Raw genomic sequence first — 13409 nt, forward strand, 5'->3', positions numbered from 1 at the left:
GGCTCAGCCGCAAGATGGCGGCGCTGGCGGAGGAGCAGACGGAGGTGGCGGTTAAGCTAGAGCCTGAGGGACCGCCAACGCTGCTACCTCCGCAGGCGGGGGACAGCGCAGGCGAGGGTAGCGGCGGCACTACCAACAACGGCCCCAACGGCGGGGGCGGGAACGTTGCGGCGTCGTCGTCCGCTGGCGGTGATGGCGGGACCCCCAAGCCCACGGTGGCTGTCTCTGCCTCTGCCCCGGCGGGGGCGGCCCCGGTGCCTGCCGCTGCTCCGGAGGCCGGCGCTCCTCACGACCGACAGACTCTACTGGCGGTGCTGCAGTTCCTACGGCAGAGCAATCTCCGCGAGGCCGAAGAGGCGCTGCGCCGTGAGGCCCGACTGCTGGAGGAGGCAGTGGCGGGCTCCGGAGCCCCGGGAGAGGTGGACAGCGCCGGCGCTGAGGCGGCCAGCGCGCTTCTCAGCCGGGTGACCGCCTCGGCCCCTGGCCCTGCGGCCCCCGACCCTCCGGGTACTGGCGCTTCGGGGGCCACGGCCGTCTCAGGTTCAGCCTCAGGTCCTGCGGCTCCGGGTAAAGGTGAGCCGTGGGGTCCCGGGCAGGCACGGCCACCGCGAAGGGGAGCATGCCGGTAAGGCAGGGGCTGGCGGGCCTGCACCTCTGCGGGCTTGTTTTGAATTTCCTGGGCCCGCCTCTAGGGCCACATGCCCGCCCCTTTCTCTAGTGCGCCGGCTGCGTAGTCAAACCCCCTTCCGAGCTGTCAGTTCCAGCGAGAGGCTGAGGAGAGCTGCTGAGCAGAGGGATGTGTGAAGGTGGGCGCGGAGAGGCGGGTACCTTCAGGCTTTTGGTTCCTTTCCTCTCATATGGGGTTTTGAGCCTTAGTCATGTCCGCATGACGCTAACATAGTGTTTGTACAGTTTCGTATTAGCGTACTTTAATTTTTCTTTATTTCTTTACTTCCTCTTAAAAGATACGTTAGTAAATACTTTATAGTTTCTTTTTTTGTGTGTGTTTGTGACGGAGTTTTGCTCTCGCCCAGGCTGGAGTGCAGTGGTGCAGTCTCGGCTTACTGCAACCTCCGCCTCCTGGGTTCAAGCGATTCTCCTGCCTTAGCCTCCCCAGTAGCTGGGACTACAGGCGCCTACTACCACAGCTGGCGAATTTTTGTATTTTTGGTAGAGGCAGGCTTTCACCATGTTGGCCAGGCTGGTCTCAACCACCCGACCTCTAGTGACCCACCGGACTTGACCTCCCTGAGTGCTGGGATTACAGGAGTGAGCCAACATGCCTGGCCACCATGCAATATACCCTTGTACCAGTCCTGCACATCATGTGCCCCCGATTGTCAGCTAAAAGTTGGAATATTAAAAATACATATGGGTAGTACCACCAGTGTTAAGTCTTTGGAGGATGCAGGCTCATGGGCATCACTTCAGACTTAGTGAATCAGATCCTCTAGAGGTGGAATATGGGAATCTGCACTTTTGAATAAGTGCTTCTAAGGAGTATTGACATACGGCAGCTTGAGAATCATGTGTTCAGGCATCCCATTACACGTAATTTTTAATTTTTTTTGAGACGGAGTTTCGTTCTTGTTACCCAGGCTGGAGTGCAATGGCGCGATCTCGGCTCACTGCAACCTCCACCTCCTGGGTTTAGGCAATTCTGCCTCAGCCTCCTGAGTAGCTGGGATCACAGGCACGCGCCACCATGCCCAGCTAATTTTTTGTATTTTTAGTAGAGACGGGGTGTCACCATATTGACCAAGATGGTCTCGATCTCTTGACCTCGTGATCCACCCGCCTTGGCAATTTTTGTATTTTTAGTAGAGAAGGGGTTTCACTATGTTGGTCAGGATCGTCTCGATCTCTTGACCTCATGATCCACCCGCCTCGGCCTCCCAAAGTGGTAAGATTACAAGTGTGAGCCACCGCGCCAGGCCTTTTTTTTTTTTTTTTTTTTAGGTGGAGTTTCACTCTTCTTGCCCAGGCTGGAGTGCAGTGGTGCCATCTCAGCTCACTGCAAGTGATTCTTCTGCCTTGGCCTCCCGAGTAGTTTGGATTACAGGCATGCCTTACCATGCCCTGCTAATTTTTGTTTTTTCAGTAGATACAGGGTTTCTCCATATTGGTCAGGCTGGTCTCGAGCTCCTGACCTCGGGTAACTTCCTGACCTCCCAAAGTGTTGAGATTACAGGCATGAGCCACCGCTCCTGGTCAACCTCCTTTGTACTAAAAATACAAAAATTAGCCAGGTATGGTCCCAGCTGCTCAGGAGGCTGAGGCAGGAGAATTGCTTGAACCTGGGAGGTGGAGGTTGCAGTGAGCCAAGATCGTGCCACTGCACTCCAGCCTGGGTGATAGAGTGAGATGGTCTCAAAAAAAAAAAAAAAAAAATTCTTTTTTTTACATTAATATTGTCAGGAGGCTCTCATGTTGAATTTTCTCTATTAAATGAGTGGTTATGAGGCTATTATAATACGTATATGTGAAACATTTGGTATTGATAAGTTTATGCCTCTGTATCTGTCCCTAATACCTTAGCCCCTGCTTTCTCCCAGCAAATGTTGTCACAAAGTCCATGCAGTAAAACTCATATACAGTATAAGTTCTCACAGTTGATCCTGAGTTAACAATAAATGTTTATTGAATTCTCCAGTGCAGAGCCTTTAGCCAAATTCATCTGTATGAGGCCTAATCTTTGCAGCATTGCTTGAATACATAGCATTGTATTCATATTTCATTGTAATCCATAAATAGAAATGTGTGTGAGTGTGGCTGGGCACAGTGGTTCACGCCTGTAATTTCATCACTTTGGGAGGCTGAGGGGGGGACGGATCATGAGGTCAGGAGTTCGAGACTAGCCTGGCCAACATAGTGAAACATTGTCTCTACTAACAATGCAAAAATTAGCCGGGTGTGGTGGCACACACCTGTAGTCCCAGCTTCTCTGGAAGCTGAGGCAGGAGAATTGTTTGAACCTGGGAGGCAGAGGTTTCAGTGAACTGAGATCTTGCCACTGCACTCCAGCCTGGGTGATAGAGTGAGACTGTGTCAAAAAAAAAAAAAAAAATGTGCAAAGGTGATCCAAGGCCGGGCATGGTGGTTCACACCTGTAGTCCCAGCAGTCTCGGAGGCCAAGGCAAGTGGATCACTTGAATTCAGAAGTTGGAGACCAGCTTGGCCAACATGGTGAAACCCAATCTCTACTAAAAATACAAAAATTGGTCGGGCGTGGTGGCATGTGCATGTTGTTGTCACAGCTACTCGGGAGGCTGAGGCAGGAGAATCACTTTTACCCAGGAGGTGGACATTGCAGTTAGCTGAGATCACACCATGGTACTCTGGCATGGGCAACAGACCAAAACTTGGTCTCTTAAAAAAAAAAATTGTGTTTTAGAGGAATCTTATTTGAATATTGAAGATGAATTATATTGTTGGTTATTTTGCTGTAATCTCTTATTTCTTCAGAAACTTGATCTGATTTTAGGTTATAAGTGAGAAATCAGTAAGGAGGAAAGAGGCCATCAGAGTAACCACAGAAATGATCACATTTGTGCAGTAAAGAGCAAAGTGCACTATAAGTGTAACTTACAAACATTTCTAACAACCAAATTCTGATTTAATTGACAAATGTATTGTTTGGTATTGCTGTATTACAAATAAATATGTTTTCTGTTTTGAAATGGCAGTTAGGGAAATTGTTTTAAGCATATAACTATCTTTTGAAGACATAAATAAGGCATGGTCCTTCCCACTCTTAAAATGTTTACATTTTATAAGGGTAAGAGATGTATATAACACAAGATAGGATATGTATATGTATATGATGTATAACACAAGATAGGATATGTTACAGTTATGTTATACAGTAGTTGGGTGGCTCAGAGAGCTGGGAATGTTACTGCAGTGCATGGCTTCGTGGTGGTGGGTGCTGTTTGCACAGAGCATTGAGAGAAGGTTAATGTAATTATTTGATTTGCACATACCATCTTTTTATACAATTTGTCTTTAACATAAGGTAGTTCCAGGAGAAATATTGACTGTTATTGTTATCTTAAGATATGGATGTCCTAATAGGGTTTTAGTTTGGGTTACTGAAAGTGGTGGCTCATGCCTGTAATCCCAGCACTTTGGGAGGCCAAGGCAGGAGGATCACAAGGTCAAGAGACTGAGACCATCCTGGCCAACATGGTGAAACCCTTTCTCTACTAGAAACACAAAAATTAGCTGGGTGTGGTAGCATGCGCCTGTGGTCCCAGCTACTTGGGAGGCTGAGGCAGGAAAATTGCTTGAACCTGGGAGGCGGAGGTTTCAGTGAGCCGAGATTGCGTCATTGCACCACTCCAGCCTGGCGACAGAGCGAGACTTAGTCTCAAAACAACAACAACAACAACAACAACAACAACAACAACAAACGATTATCTGATTGTGTTTTGAGGAAAGAGAGTGGGAGGAAAGAGACAACAATCTGAGAAACAACTCACCTCTGGGCCTTAAGGAAACAGCCATAGTCACATGGTCATAATAGGTAATTTTCTTAAAAGTTGTTTTTCATTTTTTAAAAACAGTTGGAAGTGTTGCTGTGGAAGACCAGCCAGATGTCAGTGCCGTGTTGTCGGCCTACAACCAACAAGGAGATCCCACAATGTATGAAGAATACTATAGTGGACTGAAACACTTTATTGAATGTTCCCTGGACTGCCATCGGGCAGAGTTATCCCAACTCTTTTATCCTCTGTTTGTGCACATGTACTTGGAGCTAGTCTACAATCAACATGAGAATGAAGCAAAATCATTCTTTGAGAAGTATGTAAATTTTTACCTATATATGTATACGTACATAGTGTGTCTGCGCATATATGTTCACATCTGTAACCACACAAATGTAAGATTGCAGCTTAAAAAGTACTTTGTGAAGGAGAGGTACCTAAGGCTATGAGAACTTAAAATGGGAGAGTTTAATCTAGCTGGAGAGGTCAGGGAAGCCTTCCAGAGGAAATGATACTTGAAGTGAGATCTGAGATTTGAAGATTGGATAGGAAGTTAACCTGACCAAGAGAAGAGGAAAAAGCATGTGTGAAAGTGCTCTGGCAGGAAGAGTCCTGGTAGGTACAGAGAGTGAAAGACGGTCAGGGTAGCTGGAGCAGAGAATGGGATGGGGGTGTGGTATACCATGAAGCTGGGAATTGGTTAGGGACTGGAACAGTAACCAGGTTCTATGGTTAAAATGAGGGCATTGAAAAAAAAGAATAGGCAGGTTCTTGGGCCATTTTGAGGGTCTTTGTTTATCCTAAGATCAATAGGAAGTTTATTGGGTAGGATTAGATTTCGTTGAGAGTCACTGAAAACTCATCAACAATGGCAAAAATAAAAGTTTATTTTTGCCTTTATCTTAAGAACACTAGGAAGCAGTGTTAGGATTAGGTTAGAATAAGAGTAACAGAACCCAAACAACAGAGGTTCAAATACAGTAAGAGTTTATTTCTTTTTCTCATAAAGGTAGGACATTTGGGATTGGTGTGGTGGGTATTATCAGGGCCCCAAGCTACCTTAGTCTTGTTGCTCTCCCATTCTTTTCAAGGCAGCTTTTATGCCTCCCGTGGTCTAAGATGGCTTTCCTGCTCTAAGCAGTCACATCAGTGTGCTAGTCAGAAGGGAGGGCATACATCCTTCCTGGAAACTACACACACTTCTTCCTTTTATATCTTAACAATCAGTGGCCACACCTACCTACAAGGGAAATAGAAAATGTGGCCTTTACCTAAGTGTCTATGTGCCCAGCTGACATTCAGTTCTTCTTTTATGGAGGAAGACAGGAAAAATGGATATTTGGGGAGAGTGAAGCCTCTCTGCTACAGAGTCATTTCTGCTACAGAGTCATTAAAGGATCATGTCATAATTAGATACATACTTCGAAAGGACCTTTATGCAGTGGGGAAAACAAATGGACAGAATGACTATAGGGACCAGTTTTGGAAGTTACTGCAGTGGTTCTCAACTGGGGATGGTATTGTTCCTTACACTAGGCCATTTGAAAATGTGTAGAGGTGGCTGGGCATGGTGGCTCATGCTTGTAATCTCAGCACTTTGGAAGGCTGAGGCAGGCAGATTACATTGAACTCAGGAATTCCAGATGGTGAAACCCCATCTCTACAAAAGAACTGCAAAAATTAGTCAGGTGTGGTGGCTCCCGCCTGTAATCCCAGCTACTCGGGAGGCTGAGGCTGGAGAATCACTTGAACTTGGCAGATGGAGGTTACAGGGAGCTGAGGTTGCACCACTGCACTCTAGCCTAGATAAGAGTGAGACCCTGTCTCAAGAAAAAAAAAAGAAAAAAAATCTGTGGAGGTGTTTTTTGTTGTCATAATGACTGGGTGGAGGAGCAGGAACACTAAATTTCTAATATGTGTACCCAGGTAGTTTCACTTTACAAAGAATTATCCCGCCCAAAATGCTGGTAGCACCATTGTTGGGAAACACTGGACTAGGTGGAGGTGAAGAGAAGTAGACACATTTGTGAGACACTTGATAGATTGGCTAGGGAGGTGAGGGAGATGGAGGCGTCATTGATATCTCCAGTTTTCTGGCCCCTTTAGCTGGATAGGGATGCCATTTCCTGACACACAAAACCCTAGAAGAGGACTTGATTTGCTAAGTCTTGGAATAATTTTGAGTTCTGATTTGAATATGCCTTTGACTTATTTAAGAAATGTCAGGTTAATATGTAGATGGTATATGTGAGCTCAGAGGAGAGGTAGGGACTACAACTGTTAATTAGAGTTGTGTGCAATATTGATGGATATGGATGAGGTCAACTAGGGGAGAGTATGAAATAAGTGAGTAAGTGGGCTAGGCCCAAGGAGCCCAAGGAGCTCCAAATTTAATGGCCAAGTAGAAGAGATATATAGGAAGAAAACCAAGGGAATGTTGGTTTTAGAAGCCAAAGGGAAGGAGTATTTAAGAAGGAGGCAGACTGAACATGGTGGTTTATGCCCTGTAATCCCACCACTTTGGTAGGCTGAGGTAGCGGATCACCTGAGGTCGGGAGTTCAAGACCAGCCTGGCCAACATGGCAAAACCCTGTCTCTACTAGAAATAAAAAATTAGCTGGGTGTGGTGGCAGATGCCTGTATTCCCAGCTACTTGGGAGACTGAGGCAGGAGAATCACTTGAATCTGAGAGGCGGAGATTGCAGTGAGCTTCTATGCCATTATGGTGATTCATTATAGTAGGATGCCTAATAGGAAGTATATAAAACAAAACGTTCTGTAGCTCAGTGTTTTTGAAAAAATCAGTTAAGAAAGGCTGATGACAGAACTTCCTACTCTAGAAGCTAATTTCTCTTTAAAGTACTGTCTTCTAAACACTCCATCCTTGGCAACATAGACACTGTTGCTTAAAAAAGCAAAAACCAGCTGGGAGCAGTTGCCTCAGCCACTTTGGGAGGCTGAGGCAGGCGAATCACCTGAGATCAGGAGTTCGAGACCAGGCTTACCAACATGGAGAAACCCTGTCTCTACTAAAAATATAAAATTAGCTGGGTGTGGTGGTACATACCTGTAATCCTAGCTTCTTGGGAGGTGAGGCAGGAGAATTGCTTGAACCTGGGAGGCAGAGGTTGCAGTGACCTGAGATAGCACCATTGTACTCCAGCCTGGGCAACAAGAGTGAGACTGTCTCAAGCAAAACAAGAGCAAAACTCCATCTCAAAACAGAACAAAACAAAGACAAAAATGTAGCCTGGGCAAAAGAGCGAGACCCTGCTTCTATAAAAAGTAGACAAAAATTGGGCTGGGTGTGGTGGCTCACGCCTGTAATCCCAGCACTTTGGGAGACTGAGGCAGGCGGATTGCCTCAGCTCAGGAGTTTGAGACTATCCTGGCCAACATAGCGAAACTCCATCTCTACTAAAATACAAAACATTAGTCAGCCATAGCGGCATGTGCCTGTAGTCCCAACTGCTCAGGAAGTTGAGGCACAAGAATTGCTTGAGCCCTGGAGTTGGAGGTTGCAGTGAGCCGAGATCACATAATAGCCGAGTATGGTGGCATAGCAGTCCTAGCTACTTGGGAGACTGAGGCAGGAGGGATCCCTGATCCCAGGAGTTTGAAGCTGCATTGAACCACTGCACTTCAGCTTGGGCTTCAGAGCAAGACCCTGTCTCTAAAAAAGAAACAAAAACCTTTTTGCTCTTCCAGTCTCATGGTATAGCTGTCTCCCCACATAGGAAGCCGGAATATCATAGGGGATTCTCTGTCTTCCTGTTATGGACAGTCTCAGCCCTTGCCAGGACCCCATCACCATAGGAGGATAATGGGCAATTACTGATAGAAGAAGCTGAGATTTCTGATTTTATTCAAATCTTAGATGGAAACCCTTAGTTCATATATTGATCAGTTGTAATGGGGTAACACAGGTAACAGTTTAGAAATCTGTTGGCTATGTGTTTATGAGAGCTGGAGCCCTAATATGTTTAGTCAGTGTTTTTAAAATGTTTTTGGATTGATTGCTGTTTTTAGTGAGTGCCAAATATATTGTCTTTAATTTTACTTTCTTAGGAAAATTAAGAGTTGTAAAAACAAAAGTACATTTTAATTTACTGGTTCTTTTTTTTTGAGGCAGAGTTTTGCTCTTGTTACCCAGGCTGGAGTGCAATGGCGCGATCTTGGCTCACCGCAACCTCTGCCTCCTGGGTTCAGGCAGTTCTCCTGCCTCAGCCTCCTGAGTAGCTGGGATTATAGGCACACGCCACCATGCCCAGCTAATTTTTTGTATTTTTTAGTAGAGACGGGGTTTCACCATGTTGACCAGGATGGTCTCGATCTCTTGACCTTGTGATCCACCCGCCTTGGCCTCCCAAAGTGCTGGGATTACAGGCGTGAGCCACCGCACCCAGCCTAATTTACTGGTTCTTATTAAAGCTGAAGGCTTTTTTTCATTGCCTTTGGTAATGGTAAGTGGAAATACTCATTGTTGATACCAAGCAATGAGTACTTTCACTTACTATTACCAAAGACAACCGTAAGTGGAAGTACTCATTGTTTGGTATCAACAATGAGTACGTCCTCTTACTTTGTTCTTTAGTGACCATATTAAAATATTGATATTTTGAAAATATGTCTGGTACATATTTCCAGTGAATATAGGAAGTCATTAAAAATGATTGGTTTTATGACCATGTCATGTATTGATTATTGTTGAGAGGCTAATATGTACATCGAGTTCATTATACTCTTTTCTATTGTATACCTTTGAAATTTTCATAATAAAACTTTAAAAAGTGAGTTTTGAGAAACCGTAACATTTAGTAAAGCAAGGGTTCTTACATTTTCACAGATGTCTACCAGTTTCTTTTGAATGTCACCATTCTAAAGAAACTGTTTACCAATGGTGGTTATCTTATTTTTCACTTAGGATATTTAAGTTCTTTTCTTAAAATGTTTGTGATACATTTCATTAGATAATTACATTGTTCATTTTTAGAATAAATTCAGAAACTGAATTATAATCATTTTGAAATGAGTTACTTCTTATCCTATAGCTTAGTTCAGGACTGTTTAGACTACTACATTGAAAATATTCTGGGATGTTTTATAAACATATGGGGGAGAGACAGATCCCTTAATGATTACATTGAAAAATGACTTTTTAAAATCACTGAAACAGGTTCCATGGAGATCAGGAATGTTATTACCAGGATGACCTACGAGTATTATCTAGTCTTACCAAAAAGGAACACATGAAAGGGAATGAGACCATGTTGGATTTTCGAACAAGTAAATTTGTTCTGCGTATTTCCCGTGACTCGTACCAACTCTTGAAGAGGCATCTTCAGGAGAAACAGAACAATCAGATATGGAACATAGTTCAGGAGCACCTCTACATTGACATCTTTGATGGGATGCCGCGTAGTAAGCAACAGATAGATGCGATGGTGGGAAGTTTGGCAGGAGAGGCTAAACGAGAGGCAAACAAATCAAAGGTATGGGAATGAACCTAAGAACTCTATAATGCAGATTATGAAAAATTGTAGCATTTCCATCTACATAATTTACACATTTTTCTTATAGCTAGCTTGGGAACAGTTTTATACTGTATATAAAATTTTGTGTTCTGAGGGTGATGTTTATATGTGATAATTTGGGTATGGTTGCATTTTATAGAACTCTGAATGCAGTGGCTGAAACAAAGAATTTTTCTCCCATAAAATGAATTTCAGAGGAAGGCCTTCCAGGGCTGGCATGAAGGCTCCACAATGCCATCAAGGTCCCTGGCTCCTTCTAGTTTCTGGTCTACCACCTTTAGAATGTGGCTTTCTTCTTTGTGCTCACCAGTCATTGTGGTTTCAGCATTGCAGCTCCGTTCCAAGAAGGAAGAAGGGGGAGGACAAAAAGCGTAGCTCTGATGAAGCTTTCCATTTTTTATCAGGAAAACAATATTTTTTTCATACAACCGTACCCAATATACTTATATGGACATTCCTAGCTGCAAGGGAGCCTGGGAACAGAAATGACTTAACTGAGCACATTGCTACTCCAATAAAATCAGGGTTCTGTTAGTAAGGAAAAAGGGGTGAATGGCTGTTGGGTAGACAAGTACAGAACCCTGCTTCAGAGTATAAATTACTATTTTGTAATTGTGATTTATCCTATCAAGATGTGAAATGGGTATATTAATGAACAAATAGTTAATTTAAAAAATGTTGGCTCTTTTGACTTGTAGGTATTTTTTGGTTTGTTAAAAGAGCCAGAAATTGAGGTACCTTTGGATGACGAGGATGAAGAGGGAGAAAATGAAGAAGGAAAACCTAAAAAGAAGAAGCCTAAAAAAGATAGTATTGGATCCAAAAGCAAAAAACAAGATCCCAATGCTCCACCTCAGAACAGGTGAGGAAAAAACTTCAGGAACTTGTGTGTGGAGGTATAAGACATGTTATAGAGAGTTCATGTTTGTTAATAGTCAAAAGGTAATTTTGAATCTGTTTTTCTTTCACAGAATCCCTCTTCCTGAGTTGAAAGATTCAGATAAGTTGGATAAGATAATGAATATGAAAGAAACCACCAAACGAGTGCGCCTTGGGCCAGACTGCTTACCCTCCATTTGTTTCTATACATTTCTCAATGCTTATCAGGTTGGTAAAATAATTGGACGATTTCTACCTGGAGAGTCATCTGGAGATTTACCATTAAGAGAAATAAATGTGTTAACTAAAATGAAGTTTTGTTATTTAAACTCTTGATATAATTTAAAGACAGCAGTCAGGAAAAGAGAATTGGATACTGCACAGAATAGATAGAAGCCAGTGTTTAATGGCATTTGTTGCACTGATCAGAATTCCGCTTGCCTTTGAGGAGGAGGAAATTGTGGTTCATCTCTTTTGAGCTTGGTTTAAGTAATTACGTAAACTTATTTATCAATTTTTTTTAAGACAGAACTTCCACCTCCTGGGTTCAAGTGATTCTCGTGCCTCAGCCTCAGCCTCCCGAATAGCTGGGATTACAGGTGCCTGCCACCATGCCCAGCTAAAGTTTTGCATTTTTAGTAGAGACAGGATTTTGCCATGTTGCCCAGGCTGGTCTTGAACTTTTGACCTCAAGTGATCTGCCCGCCTGGACTTCCAAAAGTGCTGTGATTACAGGCATGAGCCACTGTGCCCAGCCATGTAAACTTTATTTTATATTTTAATTTGATTGTATTTTTTTAAGATGGCATCTCCTCTGACACCCAGGCTGGAGTACACTGGCACGATCTTGGCTCACTGCAACCTCTGCCTCCCTGTTTAAGTGATTTTCCTGCCTCAGCCTCCTGAATAGCGGATTACAGGCATGAGCCACCATGTCCAGCTAATTTTTGTATTTTTAGTAGAGATGGGGTTTCGCCATGTTGACCAGGCTGGTTTAGAACTCCTGAGCTCAGGCAGTCCACCTGTCTCAGCCTCCCAAAGTGCTGGGATTACAGGTATGAGCCACTGTGCCTGGCCAAACTTAATATTTTAAATCAAGAATTTTACAAATATATTCCTTAAAATGGGGGTTGAGGGTATATTTAGTAGAGTGTGAAAATGATTAACATTTGCTTCCTCTCCTGTACTCTAAATGCCCTAAAATAGTATTGTTTAGTCTAAAACTTTTATTGGCAGGGTCTCACTGCAGTGGATGTCACTGATGATTCTAGTCTGATTGCTGGAGGTTTTGCAGATTCAACTGTCAGAGTGTGGTCTGTAACACCCAAAAAGCTTCGTAGTGTCAAACAAGCATCAGGTACTGAAATGACCTTTTGGAATGTGAACTTGCCATTAGTCTATACTAATCTTGATTCCACCGAAAATACACAGGAGATTGTGATCTTTGCGGAAATTCACTTAATTTTACTTTAACTCAAGATTCTAACATTCCCAACAGTGAAAAAAGCTCTGGAGTGGCTGGGTTACTAGACTGGTTTAATTTCTTTGGGCCTTGTTTTCTCATCTGTAGAATTAGGGTATTGGGCTAATAAAGTTAAAGTTAAAAATCTAATATTTTATGATTGTTTGCTTGTAAATCTTGTAAAATCTTTAAATAAGGGATGGCACTTCCTGTTTTAGCCATAAAAAATGGCTAAAAAAAGAACAAACAAGATCAGGATTTTATTTGAAAAAAAAATTTTTTTTTTTTTTGAGACAGAATCTCGCCTTGTCACCCAAGTGTCGCCTTGTTACCTACTGCAGTGGTGCAATCTTCTTGGCTCACTGCAACCTCCACCTCCCAGGTTTGAGTGATTGTCCTGCCTCAGCTTTCCCAGCTCCCCAGTAGCTGGGATTACAGGTGCCCACCACCATGCCCAGATAATTTTTGTATTTTTAGTAGAGATGGGGTTTCACCATGTTGGCCAGGCTGAACTGACTCCTGACCTCAAGTGATCCACCTGTTTCACCTCCCAAAATGCTGGAATTATAGGTGGCTCACTGCAACCTCCACCTCCCAGATTCAAGCTATGTTCCTGTCTCCAAACCCGGCCTGAAAGAAACCTTTTTACTAACTATATCATTTAAAGCAATACATTTTAAATTATTTTCATATTTCCATAGTTTTTTTAAAAAAGTTTTTTGAGATGGAGTCTGTTGCCTAGGCTGGAATGCAGTGGTGTGATCATGGCCTGCTGCAGACTCCAATCCCTGGGCTCAAGTAATCCTCCCACCTTAGCCTCCTGAGTACCTAGGACTATAGGTGTGTGAAACAACACTGGCTAATTTTTTATTTTTTGTGGAGACAGGGTTTCTCCATGTTGCCCAGGCTGGTCTCGAACTCCTGGGCTCAAGCAATCTGCCTGCCTTGGCCTCCCAAAGTTCTGGGACTACAGGTGTGAGCCACCTGCCTGGCTCATAGTCTTCATTTTTGTGAAACACTGTGGCATAGTGGACAAAACTGTTTCAA

General features: G+C 43.6%; 1 protein-coding gene across 1 annotated transcript in view; it reads left to right on the forward strand.

The window, feature by feature from the left end:
• The window catches only part of TAF5 (TATA-box binding protein associated factor 5), a 20532-nt gene continuing 7123 nt past the window's right edge, over positions 1-13409 (forward strand). The window contains exons 1-6 of the mRNA XM_002756571.5: positions 1-573; positions 4566-4803; positions 9664-9979; positions 10720-10883; positions 10993-11128; positions 12137-12257. Of these exons, the coding sequence (XP_002756617.1) occupies positions 15-573; positions 4566-4803; positions 9664-9979; positions 10720-10883; positions 10993-11128; positions 12137-12257 (1534 nt within the window). The 5' untranslated portion in view covers positions 1-14. The remainder of the gene's footprint in view (positions 574-4565; positions 4804-9663; positions 9980-10719; positions 10884-10992; positions 11129-12136; positions 12258-13409) is intronic.

This window comes from Callithrix jacchus, chromosome 12, assembly GCF_049354715.1.
Source record: "Callithrix jacchus isolate 240 chromosome 12, calJac240_pri, whole genome shotgun sequence".
Lineage (NCBI taxonomy): Eukaryota > Metazoa > Chordata > Mammalia > Primates > Cebidae > Callithrix > Callithrix jacchus.